This window comes from Aegilops tauschii, chromosome 4 (assembly GCF_002575655.3).
Source record: "Aegilops tauschii subsp. strangulata cultivar AL8/78 chromosome 4, Aet v6.0, whole genome shotgun sequence".
NCBI lineage: Eukaryota > Viridiplantae > Streptophyta > Magnoliopsida > Poales > Poaceae > Aegilops > Aegilops tauschii.
The window spans coordinates 50,508,898-50,526,576 of record NC_053038.3 but is presented as its reverse complement, the minus strand read 5'-3'; the positions used below and the strand labels follow the sequence as shown (position 1 = coordinate 50,526,576).

The window sequence follows — 17,679 nt, the reverse complement described above, 5'->3', positions numbered from 1 at the left end:
ATGTAAATTTCTTTTGATCATTTATTGGTCACGCATGCATGCATTGCAATTAATACATTGGTAATCATTTTTTTTTGAGGAAAATGGCCCATTAATTGAGTGCTTTCGCAAACTACGAAAATTATTCCATCACTCATAATCTATCTTGTTTGGTGAGATTTTTGAATTGAGCCCTATAAATCTGAAGGGAAAGAGTAGATCTTTTTATTGGACACCATGTGAGGTTCAAGTTATAGACAAATTGTTTTCAAGGACATAAATTCGTAGATCAATCAAGCAATCATGTTTCACTAATAAACAGAGAAGGAAACCATGGCCTTGTGGTCTAATTTTCTTTATATACATTTATATCAATTTAAAAGATATGTGTTAGCGAAAACCAAATGATCTACTCCCTCTGGTCCAAAAAAGGTGTCATGGTTTTAGGGCATCTCCAACACCGACTCGTAAATTTCCGCCCGTACCGGAGTCGGGCATCCAACGCTGCCCGCTTACATTTCAAACTGGATTTCTACTTAGCGGAAGATCGTGCAAACCGGCTGATATTCATCAAATTTTGAAAAGAAAATAGCACAAATCATCCATACATAGCATGCAAATAAGTCTACTACAATAATGTCTCAAATTTGATGTCCAACAAGTTTCTCAACGGATCATGTCATCCCACATATACTGCTTCTTTAGCTTCATCCAACAGTGTGTGTATGTAAATGGCCGCCATCGAGGTCGTTGACATGGTGGTACCTGGGTACAAACGGCTCTAGGATGGACAACGCCGTCATAAAAGGCGAGTGGGCGCGTTGGTGCTGGTTGCGAACGTCCAACAATGCATGTGTGGCGGCTGGAGAGGTATACGGCGGCAGTGGAGGTGGAGGGTGCGGATGCGATGCAAAGGGGAGAAGTGGCAGAGTGGAAGAAAATGGGATCCGGAGGGGGGATTTAGTGGTCCTGGGATGCCGGAGTCCAACGTGGCTGCTATCTGGAGTCCCGCAACCCCCCCCCCCCCCCCCCCCACCCCCTTCCCCTTGTCTTTACCTTGCGGGAGAAAGTGTGTCCGAACCACCGGACGGACCGATACAATCCCGCTTCAGATGGCTTCCACAGAGTGGGTGTATGCGAGCGGGTAGCTATCTCAAAATCAATCAACAACTTAAAAAAGAAGACTTGCAATATTTCTCCCCACCTGTTTTGTGTTTTTTTTTCTGATAAACTTATTTGGATGCACACGATATTATAGTGTTTTTTACAATCTAATGGAGTATCTCACTCTTTTTTTGCGGATATAACTAAATATTTTCTTGTTAGGGCTAAAATTGAATATGGACAATAATTAGGAGTACGCACATTGTTAGGGGAGAAAAAAAAATCTGGCCAAGTTGAACTTTTAATATGTTCCAAACTGGCAAGGCATGTACAACGATGTCCAAATGGGACACTAATTAGTGCTCAACAACTTGCTTAAAAGTACCGTGTGCTTCTCAGATATACTATTAAACTGATGGCGCCCTTTGTTCTAAAAAGGATTCGTACCCTCGTAAACAAAGCAAAGCGTGTGATCCTTGCTGTTTTATTGATCTTTTTTGTTGTTGTTGAGGAAAGCTATTTTATTGATGTGGTAGTATGAAATGAGCACGCACATGCGACCCATCCATAACCCACATGTTGAAATCGTTACGGAAACCTCGGTCCCGGAAGCAACTCGCACCCGCCGTCCTTGCTGACACGTACGTACGGTCCGGCATGGTCCATGGCGGTGGCGCCACCACACCACGCGCTTGCATTAACGGAGGCGAGCCGCGGGCCTTTCCGCCGCCCTCTCAGCCGATTTTGCCCGTTCCGAGAAGAGCATGCACCATTTGTACACCCCAATTGCCTAATAAAGCCTGAAGATGCATGTGCTCTTTTTCCTCCTTTTATCGCCCTGAACTGCACAGCACAAAGTCAGAAACAAAAGAATACTTGTACAGTTCCTGCTCCGCCCACCAAATTGGTCAAGGGCAGGTACGATATCGATATCGATGTAGGCTTGGGTGACTCGATCCAACACTCAAACCAGCACGCCAGATGAGATCTCCCGTATGGGAAGAGTGTCAATACATACAGTTTTTTCAGTGGAGTGTTAACAACTGCATGGAACGAATGCAATACTAGTGATCACGTTCACGTACGAGCCCGACCATTAGCATCGCAAGAGAATGGTCGACACATAGTTTTCTTTATCCAATTGCCCCTCACGAGGACAGCTCTCACAACAGTGAGATTTTCTCTAAGAAAAAATCCCAAGTGACGAAACCATCCAATAATGAACGGCACAATAGTCCTGCCACCCAAGCAGCGCGCCGAGTCCGAGACCCATTCCCAGTAATATAATAAATGAAATAAAAATGATTCAAGCAAAACCGACAAAATCAAGAAAGCGTAACCCCCCTTTAAACGGCAGGAAAGAATCAATCAAATCGGAACCCTCGATCGGGATCCACATGTCGGAACGTCGTGGCTCCCGCGGCATCGCTCTCGTTTCTGTCTCTCAGCGTCTCCACGCGACATATATACCGCCGCTGCTCGACTCAGTCTTCTCCAACCTCACAAGCTTCTTCTTCTCCTCCCTTTCGGCCTCGGCTTTCCTTCCGGCGTAGGTCATTCCATATTCGGATCCCTTTCCTCGCCTTATAAAGGACCCTGCCGCTCGGCGCAGCGCAAATCAACCAGCCGATCCATCGTTTTTCGTGTGAACTGTTGTGGCATCGATCCATGGGTAACCACCAGAAGCTCCTCAACTTCCTCCGGCCGGACCCGGCCGCGGTGGCCGCATGCTCGCCGAGGTCCTTCTCCTCCTCCTCCGCCTCCGTGTCGGACGACGACGGGTACAGCTGCTCGTCCTACCCCACCACGGACGGGGACGCCTCGCCGTCGCGCTACGGCGGCTCCTCGACCCCGCCCACGCCCAAGTCGCCGTGGGCGCACCTCCCGGGCCTCGGCGCCGGGGGCGCCGTTGCGGAACCTGGGGCCACGGGCCTCATCGCGTCGCTGGTCAAGGAGGACGGGCACGTCTACTCGCTGGCGGCGACCGGGGACGTTCTTTACACCGGGACCGACTCCCGGAACGTGCGCGTGTGGCGGGACCAGCGCGAGCTCGCCGGGTTCAGGACCGCCAGCGGCCTCGTCAAGGCCATCGTGGTCGCGGACGACGGGCGCATCTTCACCGGCCACCAGGACGGCAAGGTGCGCGTGTGGCGCGCCGACGCGGACAACCCCGCCGTGCACCGCCAGGTGGGCTCGCTCCCGAAGCTCAAGGACTACCTCAAGAGCGCCGTCAACCCCACCAGCTACGTCGAGACGCAGCGCAAGGGGCGCCAGCGCGCGGTGTGGCTTCGGCACTCCGACGCCGTGTCCTCCCTCAGCCTCGACGAGGGCGCTGGGCTGCTCTACTCGGCCTCGTGGGACAGGACCTTCAAGGTGTGGCGCGTGTCGGACTCCAAGTGCCTCGAGTCCGTCAGCGCGCACGACGACGCCATCAACACCGTGGCCGCCGCCGGGTTCGACGACGTCGTGTTCACCGGATCGGCCGACGGCACCGTCAAGGTGTGGCGGCGGGAGATGGCCGCGAAGAGCGACGCCACGAAGCATGTCCTGGAGAAGGTGCTCGGGGAGGGCGAGAGCGCGGTCACCGCCATCGCCGTGTCGGCCGAGGACCGCGTCGTGTACGTGGGCTCGTCGGACGGGCTGGTCACCTACTGGTACTGGGTCGACGGCGAGGCAAGATACGGCGGCGTGCTCAAGGGCCACAAGATGGCGGTGATGTGCCTGGCGGTGGCCGGCAACGTCGTCGTCAGCGGCTCGGCCGACCAGACCCTCTGCGTCTGGCGTCGCGACGGGGCGGAGCACGTCTGCCTGAGCGTGCTGACCGGACACACCGGGCCCGTGAAGTGCGTCGCCATGGACGAGGAGGCCGCGGTCGCCGGTTCGGGCAGTGATCGGCGGTTCGTGGTGTACAGCGGGAGCCTCGACGGGTCCGTCAAGGTCTGGCGCCTGTCGGACGCACAAACGCCAGCGCCGGTGACGGAGCGCACAGCAGCGCCGTCGCAGGCGTGGAGGGGGCAGCCGGCCCCGGCGACGTACGCGGAGGCGTGGGCGCCGTACCAGGCGACGGCGGAGGCGAAGCGCGTGCCAGCGGCGTGAGGGCGAAGCAATCGTGCTCCTACGTGCGCGCATGGAAGGGAACAATGTGGTGGCCACACGTGTACTCGGGCAGATCGTACTAGAGTGTACATATACGTAGCAGTACGAGTTGTGCGTGTATTTTGAGGTGGGAAATCAGATTGTGTGGCGGTGGCCGAGATCATCTGGTCTGTGTAGTTGACGGGGAGAAATGGGCGGTGGGTTGACAGTGAGAGGTCACGGGCCACGTCAAAATCGGTTGACAGAAGAGGGAAAATGGTTTGTGTGGGTGATTTTGGCTGTATAACCATTGAGATAGATTTCGTGCAACAAGGTGTGCACTAAAGGTTCCCTGAAAAACAAGTGTGCACTAAAGGATTATTAACTTGTGTAGCAACATAAAAATCTTGAATCGCAGCGATGATACTTGTAGCAGTACACTGGCTTCGTGCAGAACGTTTAGCAGTTTTGTGCAGGACGTAGTCGGGCTTGGTGGAAAGAATCATGGCATAAATGAGAGAGTCGTCGTCGCTTTCATTTGTTTCACTTTCGGGGGTGCTCACCCGGCTCCCGTGGAACAGGGGTTCCCGTGGCAGCCGAGGATGCCCTCTGTAGCAGTGCAGATCGACATGGGAGCCGACCAACGGGAGCTGGCGGGGCATCGTGCGAGCCACACCCGTCATTTTCAGAGACTCCGTCCGTCCGGTGGTTCACATGGATGTGAGCTTCAGGGCCGGGGGTGTATCACGGCAAATATCCTGCGGCAGAAATGGCTAGCATGAACGCTTCCAAGCCACCACGTCGAGGATGTGCCCTCTGTCCGAGCCCAGCAAATAACAACCGTGCATGTAAATTCAGCCTGGGAGAGGCTCCACTTCTTTTTTTTGCTCATCTGGGAGAGGCTCCACATCCTGAAGTTTGAACCAAGATGCACGTAGAGTAGCGAATAATTCCTTTGGAGCACGGGCACATTGAGCCGGGTTTTTTGAAGTCCAAAAAAATGGATGCTTACAGATTGAAAAATCAAAAAATTTGTGTACATGCAGGTATAGTAGTGTATTATAACTTTGCCGCACAAAAAAATAGTAGTGTACTATAACTGTGCAATTTTCGTCAATATACGTGCTTGCATGTGAGCGACACATAAACGACCGACACATGCAAAATACGGGCTTGTTTTTTGTTGATTTTTAGCCCAGAATTTGTCTTTTTTGTGTTGCATACAATACAAAGTTTCTACAAAGTATTATTGAACGAAATTTAACATGTATTTAGACCACATGCATGCATATTCATGTCAAAAAAATCAAAAAATTTAAGCACCAGTTTTGATGGGTTTAAAAAAATGTGTTCCAATGCACTGTGTTCCCCATTACAACCAAAGGCATCTTGTAGTCGAGAGGAACGTCTCCTCCCACTTAACAAACATGGCGAAAGGCTAAAATAAATCTAAGAGTGTGAAGTCTATCTAGGATTTGAATCTTTGAGCTACGCTTAGTTCGCCGAGATCGACCATCTTGAGTCGTATAGGTCAAGCGTGTACTCCTTGTCCCTTACCAATTTAATTGATAGGCCGAGCTAGCTACAAAGAACTATGCAGGCATTACTGAACTCTGACTCACATGCCTTTTTTATAAAAGGAGCTCTCTCTCCAATTTTCATTATAAAAAATCACTTGTCTTTGTTATACTCCCTTCGTTTCTAAATATTTGTCTTTTTAGAAATTTCAAATAGACATCACATACAGATGTATATAGATATATTTTAGAGTGTAGATTCACTCATTTTGCTCCGTATGTGGTCACTTATTGAAATCTCTAGAAAGACAAATATTTAGAAACGGAGGGAGTAGCTATTAGGCTGGTTGTAATGGAGAGTATCATATATATTAGTATCATGCATATGATACTACATCATAGAGGACTACATTTATTGCCATGCATGACACAAAGTAACACATCATTTAATATGATACGATGATATGATACTCAAGCCTCTCTTTCTTCATTTAATTCTATGCCACCTCATCTAAATTGCTTAGTTGGCATGCATGATACTACCGATGATACTCCCATTACGGGCAGCCTTAGGACCAGAAACAATAGAGGAAATAAAAATGATGCACAATCTGAACAGAACATCATCAGCTAGATGTATTTTTCTACTTCTGGTGTTCTTTGTACTACCTTGACAACTGATGAATAGATGGAAAGTTTTCCTAAATAAAAGACACAATCCAGTCCTTTCTCAAGCATGTATCTAATTGATTTGCTTTTGTCAAAACATAAGTTGTAAAGCCCAAGGAAAAATTCCCCTTAATGCTTTATCTCCAATCCACCAATCTTCCCAAAACTGACTCACAGGCCTGCTCTAAATAAGCAAAAGAAAGAGAATTTGTACACCATCATCATGTGCTAGGCCCTTGGCTAGCACTGGTGTCGAATCCTCAACGGGAGACACGTCGAACGACCAGGCACACCCTACTGTGGCCGTCTCCTTCACTAATACGTCAGCATTGGATCTATATACGTAGATCACTTGTACTTGTCGCAAAATAAAGATTATTTGTTCAGCCATCGATCTGTCCAATTGTCTGATGGCCATTTCCCATTTCGGTGCAACGGCCAAGTGCGCCTGGCCCGTCGCCGTTTCATACATACGTCTACGTGACGACGTTTTAGTTGGTAGCTACCGGTTGGTTGATTGGTTTCAGGACGCTTTCAAAGCCGGATCGGCCGCCACGTTGCATTAGTTTCGTGCTTCAACGGTTCACCTCCCAAGCGGCATGGGGCACTCACCTACTAGCTATGGGTACCACCGTCGCATGGATCGCGTACTCCATTTTTTGAATTATTAATCAAAGCATCGGCTCATAGATGTTGGATTTTTTTATATATATACTCCCTCCGTCCGAAAATACTTGTCAACAAAATGGATAAAAATAATGTATCTAGAACTAAAATACATCTCGATACATCCATTTTAATGACAAGCATTTTCAAACGGAAGGAGTAGATGTTGAACCTTTTAGGTCTGTCCGTGTCCCCATCCATAATGCTTGTAGATCTCACTCATGATCCTTTCTTTATGCAAAAGTTGATCTCACTCACGCTCGGCTTAGTCAATATTTAAGGGCACGTACCCTGTAAAACAGTTGCCTAATTTAAGGGTGGCCATGTGGCCCTTTTTGTTTCATTCTAGAAGAATCGTCGTAGGACATGGGCATGGGTTCCAATTTCCAAGTTCCAACCCAACCTCCTCTCTCGGAAAACTTCCCAACCTAAAGGTACACACGACATTCCTTTTTTTCTCCTCACGTATATTGCTTTTAACCAGTGTGGTGCACGTGCCCACTGGTTGCGCAACAAGTGCGCACTCAGTTTGCACTAGAGACGAATACGTGTTGAAGAAAATATGATCTGGTGCCAAAGTTGCATTGATTACCGCGGGCTTACCACCCAGTTAATTTGTTATTACGCTAATCAAAAACCAAAAGGTGAGAAAACGATGGGAGCCGCGTGTGCTTAAAATCGATCATGCATGTCCAACATATCCGAGGTAGGTCTAAAGCGCTGGGGTGAAAACTATCCTGGCTAGTTTAGGAATACATTCAGTTTAAAACACTCAAACCATGTCCAATTGTTTAAACCCGACGGTGATCGAGGTATGAAATCAGTAAGATCGTTCAGATCGCCAGCTAATAGCACCAGTGGTTAGTTTACTCTTCGGTCGTCGATCTCGCGATGTAAGCTCATATATTCCGTGACACGCATCACTAATTTCATTACTACTATTTGCAAGTAGCTTTGCAACGTGGACCGATCGACTTGTATTTGTCAATTGACGGGAGACAAGAATGTGACCAGTTGGGCTAACACTTTGACTGGGTTCGTTGTTTAATTTCGCACAGAATTCGTGTCAATTGCTCGGACGTGGAGCAGCCGCAAAAGGGCGCTAGGAAATGGCAATGGAAAGCACTCTTGTCGCCCTCTCGCTCTCGGTAAAGCGCAATGAAAAAGTGAATTGGGGATCCGATCCATAGTAGAATTACAATATAGGTAAAGTACTCTTGGTCGATAGATACGCATGACCGGCCATACGTCGTGTTTATTTACTACTCGACGGCGTGGTTATTATGTGTGAATGCCCTTCAATTCGTAGATAATGGTGCGTCATGGTGCACATCGACAGCTAATAACACCATACTTTTGTTTACTCTATCTATCTAAATTTCGTGACATGCACGGATCCCTATTTTTGTTACTATTTGCGAGTAGGTTTGCAATCGATTGCTCGATTTGGACTTTCAATTAACAGGAGACAAGAACATGATCAATCGAGCAGCTGGTATCCGTGATAAGATCTACCACTTGACCGTGCTTTATCGAAAAAGGCTTTCGCCCCGTTTTATGTATAAAGCATCGACCAGAAGTACAAATCCGAGTACAACACGCACCCCCCACACACACCACACACACCCAAGGCAAGATACAAGGGTGCCGATGCACCGCAACACTACCCAATCGACCACCAAGCACACTCCCAAACACTTGGGGCCGACGAGGACCTTCCGAGACCTAGCACTTGACCGTGCTTTCGACGGAGGCATTGTACTCGTGTCATTTGCTTGGGACGTGAAGCCGCTGCAAAATTGCGGAATGGTGTTAGAAAAATGAGTGGGCCGAGTTTTCAAAAGAGCTACTCCCTTCTCCGCCACAAAATAACCTCCTTCTCCTTTGAAGCTAGGGGTGCAGAGCGGCGTCCCACAAAGTCCGGCAAAAGTGCCCAGCTAGTACATATTACTTTATATGCACTCTGATCCAGCTAAAACAGTTTTTTTTTCTCGTTTTGAAGGAAGTGGGGCGGATCGGGCGCCGCCCTGCATCTCTATTCGAAGCTACCCCCTTCGATCCAAAATAAGTGTCATGGTTTTAATTCAGATTGGAGTAGTAGATGCTCCAATGTCTTCCTTTCTGAAGCTGCACTGAATTTTGCAGTTTTGATGTTTACATAATGTGTACTGAATTTTGCAGTTGTGCCTTTTTTTCAGTTTTGCATTTTTTCACAGAATCTAGTGCAATGCAGTTTGGATATGGATCCTTGATGTTGTGTAATGTTATCCCTCCATGTGAATATTCATTCCTTTTTTAATGTGAGGTGTGAATCGGTTGTGGAAAATTTGTGGATATCTATGAGACAATGAGACAATTTTTCAGAAAACAAAGCTTCTAGACGTGTATGCAGTTCTGAGCTCCTTTCCTCTGTTAAAAGTGACAAATACAATGCATATTTGCCCGAATACTTTACGACAGCACTTTGACAAAATGATACAATGCGTGGAATATATAAAACCAAAGGGCATATCCAGGCTGCATAATGGACATCTAGCACAGTTTCAGTTTGGAAAAATATGCCGTTAGACATGTCTCTCCAAACATAATGTGGAAGCAATCAAAAGAATCACAGTATCCAGATACAATTCAAGCAAAACATAGGCACAAAGCCTTTTGAAATTCATGCAATGCATGAACTTCTGGTACTGTGCCAAAATAGGCATTGATCGGTGAAGCTTCAACACCAGGTTGTCTCTTATTACTTGACTGGATTTTCAACTTTGCCACCTGACCTCTGTTTCTCAGTGTAAATGACAATATAGCATGCTTGTGCGCTCAACCAGAACAGCAAGAAGCAAAACCATGGCACATGTGATGGGATTCATCTTAATGCGGTTGGTACATGATCTGTTTGTGCAAGACCCAAGCAATTAACAAAACACAACCATGGAAGCTTGGAGAGAATATCCCATGGAAACCAAGTTTCAAAGAAAACTTCGTGGAAACCACGTTTGAAAGTTTCCAAAAAATATGAAAAACAATATAGGATGTTAAGAGATTGCTGTTTTATTGCCATGCGAAATTTCAAGTATGTATTCTGACATTCACTGTTAAATGGTAATGTTTTTGAGATATGAAAAAACAAATTCAACAATGAATACTCACAATCACCGTTTGACACAATTTAATGCTGATTATTTATACCATGCAAATGGTAATGTTTTTGAACTTGGTAATTTCACTTGTTAATTAAACATCGCCCTCTTAAGATCCTTTTTTATAGATTTCCTAAAACTTCAAAATATTGTTTCTACGTGGTTTTCATCGGTTTTCACGGGAACTTGATTTCCATGTGATTCTCTCTGGAGATTTGAAGGCATTTGCTGTTGCGCATGGCAGAGCCACCATTCTTATGGCTTGTTCGGTTTCTCTCCGCTCCCGCGACTCAGCTCCCGGAGCGGAGCAGGCTGCCGCAGCTTTTTACGGAGCAGCTCAAACCGAGCTCCGCGGAGTAGAGCGGAGTGGAGAGATTCCAAACAGGGCGTTAGAGTGGGTTAGCAAACAAGGGTGGCGGCATCATCTACCCGCCGTGGTAACGGCCGATGTCTCTCCGACGATGGATACATCCTTGTGGTGATGAGAACGGGCCGGGTTGAGTTATTCTCTAGAGACTATGAACAAGGAGATTTGAGGACTTCTCTATTAGAATTTCAACAAATACATGAGCCTTCTGTAAAACATGCTTAAGTGGCTGGGGTGCCATACTGCCATCCCACTTCTGATATAGTATGTCTGTTTGCGATCCAACATTCGAGAAATGAAGTTTCCAGATTTTCACCAAAAGTGTTTTCACACCGCCATCGAACAAAAGACCTACTCCCCGCTCCATACCGGTTCTACGATTTCTGAGTACCAAAGATTGCTTGATTACATCACCCATTGGTTACATTTTTTCTTGAAGACTAGAATTAGGGAGCACCCATCGGTAACTTAATTTAAACCCATTTGATCTTCCAACACTTTACCCTTTAAAGAACATGGCAAACTAAACTTGTAGCATGGTAAATTTACTTTTACAGTCATGGTAAAAATTTACTTTTATAGCAATAGCATTATTTACCTTCTTTTTTTGTAACGCAATTTTTTTTGAATAGTTTGAATTGCTTACCACATGTATCACATGATTTTTTGCAACGCAATTTAACCTTTTTTAAATTTGCCATGGCAATTTTCCCTTAATTATCATGGCAAATTTACTTTTGCATACATGGTAATTTTACATTTTACAGCAATGTCAATTTAAGCTTTTTTTAGCATCACAAAATTATCTTTTCAATTTGCCATGGAAAATTTAACTTAATTGCCATGACAAAGTAACTTTCAAGCCCGCGGACGCGTCCGGGCGCATTTGCAGACGTTTGAGGGGCATGATTTGTTAAGTCCGGCTGTACGTGCTCTAACTTTAAAAAATAGAGCCTTCCCTAGCGAGGAGGCCTTCACCAAGAGGGGTCCAAAATGGCTCCTGACTGCTGAACCTGCTGCTGGACGATTGCACTAGAGATGCTACGGATCAACTGCTTCTCATTCTTTCGCGATCACGGTACCCTCCGCATCGTTCACCACAAGGGACATTCGACGATCTTTCCTCTGTTTCCTCCTTCCTTGCAGAACCGTGGCCAGCACATTGTTTCCATGCGGGCACGTACCATTGCTTCGACCTCACGCAGCTGCCACGCGCACGCGCTTCAGCTCCGGCGTCTGGCACGGCGCCCACGCTTCCGCGTACGCCGCCGGGGCCGGCTGGCCTCTCCACACCTGCGACGGCTGCGCCGGTGCTGCTGCTGTGCGCTCCGTCACCCGCACTGTCGTGGCCGGCTCTGCTTCCGCGTCCGCCAGGCGCCACACCTTGACCGACCCGTCGAGGCTCCCGCTGTACACCACGAACCGCCGATCACCGCCCGAACCAGCGGCCGCGGCCTCCTCGTCCATGGCGACGCACTTCACCGGCCCGGTGTGTCCGGCCAGCAAGGCGAGACCCACGTGCTCTGCCCCGTCGCGGCGCCAGACGCAGAGGGTCCGGTCGGCCGAGCCGCTCACAACGACGTTGCCGGCCACCGCCAGGCACATCACCGCCATCCTGTGGCCCTTGAGCACACCGCCGTATCTCGCCTCGCCGTCGACCCAGTGCCAGAAGGTGACCAGCCCGTCCGACGAGCCCACGTACACGACGCGGTCCTCTGGCGACACGGCGATGGCGGTGACCGCGCCCTCGCCCTTCCTGAGCACCGTCTCCAGGACATGCCTCGTCGCGTCGCCCTTCGGGGCCATCTCCCGCCGCCACACCTTGACGGTGCCGTCGGCCGACCCGGTGAACACGACGCTTTCGAACCCGGCGGCGGCCACGGTGTTCACTGCGTCGTCGTGCGCGCTCACGGACTCGAGGCACTTGGAGTCCGACAGTCGCCACACCTTGAAGGTCCTGTCCCAGGAGGCCGTGTAGAGCAGGCCAGCGCCCTCGTTGAGGCTGAGGGAGGACACGGCGTCGGAGTGCCGAAGCCACACTGCGCGTTGGCGCCCCCGGCGCTGCGTCTCGACGTAGCTGGTGGGGTTGACGGCGCTCTTGAGGTAGTCCTTGAGCTTCGGGAGCGATCCCACCTGGCGGTGCACGGCGGGGTTGTCCGCGTCGGCGCGCCACACGCGCACCTTGCCGTCCTGGTGGCCGGTGAAGATGCGGCCGTCGTCCGCGACCACGATGGCCTTGACGAGGCCGCTGGCGGTCCTGAACCCGGCGAGCTCGCGCTGGTCACGCCACACGCGCACGTTCCGAGAGTCGGTCCCGGTGTAAAGAACGTCCCCGGTGGCCGCCAGCGAGTAGACGTGGCCGTCCTCTTTGACCAGCGACGCGATGAGGCCCGTCGCGCCCGGTTCGGCAACGGCACCCCCGGCGCCGAGGCCAGGGAGGTGCGCCCAGGGCGACTTGGGCGTGGGCGGGGTCGACGAGCCGCCGTAGCGCGACGGCGAGGCGTCTCCGTCCGTCGTCGGGTAGGACGAGCAGCTATACCCATCGTCATCTGACACGGAGGCGGAGGAGGAGGAGAAGGACCTCGGCGAGCATGCGGCCACCGCGGCAGGGTCCGGCCGGAGGAAGTTGAGGAGCTTCTGGTGGTTACCCATGGATCGATTGCACAATTCACACAGGAAACGATCGATCAGCTGATGGTTTGCGCTGCGCCGAGCGGCTGGGTCCTTTTTAAGGCCTGCGTCAGGAAGGAAAGCCGAGACCGAAAGGGAGCAGGAGAAGAAGCTTGCGAGGTTGGAGAAGACGGAGTCGAGCTGCGGCGGTATATATATCGCGTGGAGATGGTGAGAGACTGAAACGAGAGCGATGCCGTGGGAGGCACGACGTTCCGACAGGTGGATCCGGATCGAGGGTTCCGATTTGATTGATTATTTCCTTCCCGTTAGACCCTCTCTAACAGCCGCCCAACGCGCGGCGCGTTAAAAAACAGTTTGCAGCGCGCCCATCGTTTGGAAAAGCGTGGTGGGCAGCACTGGCTCCAGCAGCCGCGCTAAAATGCAGCGCGCGTAGCTCCAGCAGCTGAACATTGCGTACACATTTTTAAAAATATAAAAAAATAAAAAAATCATAGATAAAAACGACGATACATAGATATTTTACATAGTTTTACAGCATAGATAGATAAAACTACGGTCCAACGACATAAAAAAACTACTAGATAGTGCAATGCAACTACAACCTACTCCCAGTCGTCATCATCGTCATCCTTGCTGGTCTGGTCCGAGGTATCGAGCCACATGTCGTCCCAACGAGAATCATTAGCCGAAAAGATCGACTGCCCACCATTTTCGACGGTCTCGCACTGCGATAACGCCACAGCCTTCTGTCGACGCCTGTCCAACGGTTTCGCGCGGCGCTTTGCCGTCTGCTCTGCCCAATAGGCTTGCTCGTCGGCGACGTCCTTCGGGTGGCGCCGGCGCCACTCCGTCATGGCCTGCTCGTCCTCCTCGGTGATGAGGAGGCGGCGCTGCCGCTCAGCGTGCTCCGCACGGTCTTGTGCCGTGATAAGACGAGGCGGAGGGGCGACGTCCAGCGCCTGCTGGAGCGTGTAGACGTCCTGGAAGTTCATCTGTAGGCACGGCCTGCCTAGGCGTCACGTGCGCCGCGTCGTACGCGCGGACGGCCTCGTGCGCCGTCTTGAAGGTGCCGAGGGCGAGCCGGACGTCGCCAGACCGGACCTCGGAGTAGTACCAGCTGTTGGGGCGCTGGCGGACGCCGCGGTAGCCCGACGCTCCTCGGCGGCGCGGCGGCATGGTGGCGCATCGGTGGCGGGGCGCTGGAGCGGCGAGGAAGCAACGAGGAAGCGGTGGAGGCGCGCGTGACAGAGGAAAAGAGAGTGTGGGGTAGCCGCGTGGCGAGCGCCGCAATTTAAAGGCGCGCCACAGGCGGTGCGCCAAAAATAGCGCGCGAGCTACTGCCTTTTCCCGCGCGCTAGTTTCCCGCCACCGATGCCCGCGCGCTAAAAACTCAGTTTATCTCGTGCGCGTCTTTTGACGCGGCTGTTGGAAATGCTCTTAAAGGAGGGTTCTGCTTTCTTGAGTTTGTCGGTTTTACTCTAGAATAATTTTATTCATTATTGGGAATGGGTCTCGGACTCGGCGGCTGCTGTGTGATCGCCCAACAGTGGGCACGCGGCGAGCGCTGCTACGTTCGCAGGACTATGGGCAGGACTATTGTGGCATTCATCATTGGTTAGATTCATGCTGAAGAAATATCTCACTGCTGCACCATTCCGTCGGATTAAATAAAAAGGAGTGAACATTCCGTTGCGATGCCAATGGCCAGGCCCGGACGTGATCGAACATTCCAGATCACTTGCATTGCACGGCAGCGATCTTTCCATACTCAAACGTATGGACACTTGTTCAAATTACTGCACTCCAAAGATGACATGCATATGGTTTACCATGCAAAAGTTGCACTAGAAGCAAAGATTAACCACTTGATCGAATGGTTAGCGAATGATAGTAACTCACTCGATCAAAACATGCATGGAGTAGTGCTAAATACGTGAGCTTGATCGATGGAAACAGTAGATAGTTTCCTTCTGTGTTGGCGTGCTGGTTTGAGTGCTGGATCGAGTCACCCAAGCCTAGTTATATCGATCGAGATCGTACCTGTCCTTGACCAATCTGGTGGGCGGAGCAGGAACTGTACAAGTATTCTTTTGTTTCTGATGACTTTGTGTTGTGCAGATGAGGGCCATAAATAAAAGAGGAAAAAGAGCACATGCATCTTTAGAGCTTTAGGGCTCCTTTGATTCAAATGAATTGCATAGGATTTTTGGAGGATTTAAACCGAATTTTTCCTGGGATGCTCGTTTGATTTATAGGATTGGCATCCATAGGAATTTTTCCATAGGATTCAATTGTACTACATTTTGGAGGGAAATTTTCATCCACTCAAACCTCTTTGTAGAATTCCTTTGTTTTTCCTGCGCTATCAAACATTCTTTCAAATCCTGTAGGATACCATGGGACATGCCATTCTATTCCTGCATTTTTCCTATTCCTTCATTTTGACAATCCTGCGAATCAAAGAGGCCCTGGCAATTGGGGTGTACAGGTGGTGCATGCTCTTCTCGGAACGGACAAAATCGGCTGAGCGGACGGCGGAAAGTCCCGCGGCTCGTCTCCGTTAATTACAAGCGTGTGGTTTTTTTTTCCTAAAATCTAAAAAGTGCTTACGCACTATTTGGGCGTCTCGAGCGGCCGGCTCCTGACCGTCCGATCACGTCCTGGCCGCACGCGCTACGCGACAGCCAACTCACGTCGTAAAGAAAATGCTCGGTTCATCTCTATCTACTTTTGTCGTCTTCCACTACCGCACCCCATGACCTTCCTCATCCACTAACCGCCGCCGCCGCCGCCGGTGTGCCACCCGTGCACCTCGCCTCCTCCCTCGTGCCGCCTCCGGACCGCGCCAGCTCGCCGTCGCCGACCTCCCGCCGCGGATCCCCGTCGCCACCCCAGCACGCCTCGCGTCTTCCAGCCAGCATGCGCCGCCACGAGCAGCAGCCCCCAACCTCCGGGCCCCGCCGCCGGGGATCTCGCAGATCAGCCGTGCTAGCATCCCCACGAAGAAGCCCATCGCACCGACCCAGTCGTCCGTCATGGATGCAACCGTGAGCACGCCTCTCTCACCAAACTCTCGTTCTATGCCGAGCTTCAGTAGTTCGCATCTATAAATAGGATCGATCTGTCTGTGGTGCCGTCCGAGTGGCCGACCGTCCAGCCGGCCGGCCGGCTTGCAATTGTCACCAGCAAGCTAGTTCAAGTGTTGAGTGGACCTAAACAGCAAACAAAACTCATCGATCACATGACAACTTCTGAGACCCCAAGGCTACATCTCATTGAAGTTTGGAAGAAGATCAATTGTTTTCTGACTTATCTATCTTGCCTCGTGCATCACCAACTGAACATGTGATCTTATTCCTGCTACTAACTAGTACTACTGCATTTTTTGACTGTCGAATGTGTGTGTGTGTGCAGACTATATGTCACTGTCAGAACCTTATTGAACTTGTTTGGAATTACAGGACACCCTCACTTGTTTGTGTCGTAGATGCATCATTTTTTCCCGGGAGTAGGCAATTCATTTTACAGATGTGGTATTCTTATGCAGAACTTTCCCCAGGAGTAGCCAATGTTTCGGGAGGATGATGGACGCCGCGAGATCCTCTGTTTCAGGAGGATGATGGACGCCGCGAGATCCTCTATTTCAGGAGGATGATGGATGCCGGCGAGATCGTCCATTTCGCCTCCCCGTCCTACGACCAGATGAATTGCGGCGTCCAGATGGCAGCCAAGAAGGCGGCGTCATTGTTACAGTTTGTGTTCTTCTGACCAAACGCATTGGCGAGTTGTTCTCCATTAATCTCATGATGCATTGCAAACTCATGATTGTAATTGATATCATTCCGTGCAAAATTTATGTTAAACTTTTTGTGCAACTCTGGATGCGTTAGAGACATACTTTTTTTCCTTGATGGTGTTTGCACATCCATGTTTTTTCTATGTAGACGATGTTTGTACAGCTGTCGAAGTTGCACACACACGGCAACATAGTTAGGGGCCTTAGGGTTAGTTGTGTAGAAGTTTTCACAGATTTTGTGTGAATGCTTTTTAGCCATTTGTGCAACCGGGGCAGCTTCCCTTGTGCAACCTGTTATATTGAACTCACCAACTTCATGTTAAAAATAGCCAACCTAACTTTTTTGTTTTTGATGGATTTTTGTTTGTTTTGGGGTGGCAGTTTTTTTGTACAACTAGGCAGCAAATCATGTGCAACATTTATTTTAATTCAACCAGGGTAGTCTTTCTGAGGCTGCTATTTTTCTAGTTGCACAACGTGGATGCAAACGATGTGGATCACACGGTGATACAAAGGCATTTTCTAGCCAATTTTTTTTTGCAACGAGGCATGTCCCGTTATCCAAGTTGTTTTGATTGGCTTGCCAACCGGGTGGCAATTTTTTCGCTCACTCAGGTAGGAATTTATGTGCAACTTTCTTAATTCTTGTGCAACTTGTTATCTTGAGTTGCCAACTTCACATTAAGAGTAGCCATTTTTTCTGCCCATGTGCAACTTGTTAATTTAAGTTGCCAA

The 17,679-nt window shown here is 49.7% G+C and overlaps 3 protein-coding genes across 3 annotated transcripts; 1 reads left to right on the top strand and 2 right to left on the bottom strand.

Moving 5' to 3' along the window:
• Positions 1–1,119: 1,119 nt before the first annotated feature.
• Positions 1,120–4,518, top strand: LOC109744333 (protein JINGUBANG). The gene has a single exon (XM_020303444.4). It carries the CDS (start codon positions 2,752–2,754, stop codon positions 4,177–4,179), a length of 1,428 nt encoding a protein of 475 aa, XP_020159033.1. The 5' UTR covers positions 1,120–2,751; the 3' UTR covers positions 4,180–4,518.
• Positions 4,519–11,266: 6,748 nt separating this feature from the next.
• Positions 11,267–14,125, bottom strand: LOC109744329 (protein JINGUBANG). The gene has a single exon (XM_020303436.4). The coding sequence runs from the start codon at positions 13,164–13,166 to the stop codon at positions 11,712–11,714; it is 1,455 nt and encodes a 484-aa protein (XP_020159025.1). The 5' UTR covers positions 13,167–14,125; the 3' UTR covers positions 11,267–11,711.
• LOC109744324 (uncharacterized) lies at positions 13,751–14,324 on the bottom strand. Its single transcript, XM_020303432.1, has 2 exons — positions 14,169–14,324; positions 13,751–14,110 (listed from the first exon to the last, which is right to left on the bottom strand). Exons 1-2 carry the CDS (start codon positions 14,322–14,324, stop codon positions 13,751–13,753), a joined length of 516 nt encoding a protein of 171 aa, XP_020159021.1.
• Between the last annotated feature and the right edge of the window lie 3,355 nt (positions 14,325–17,679).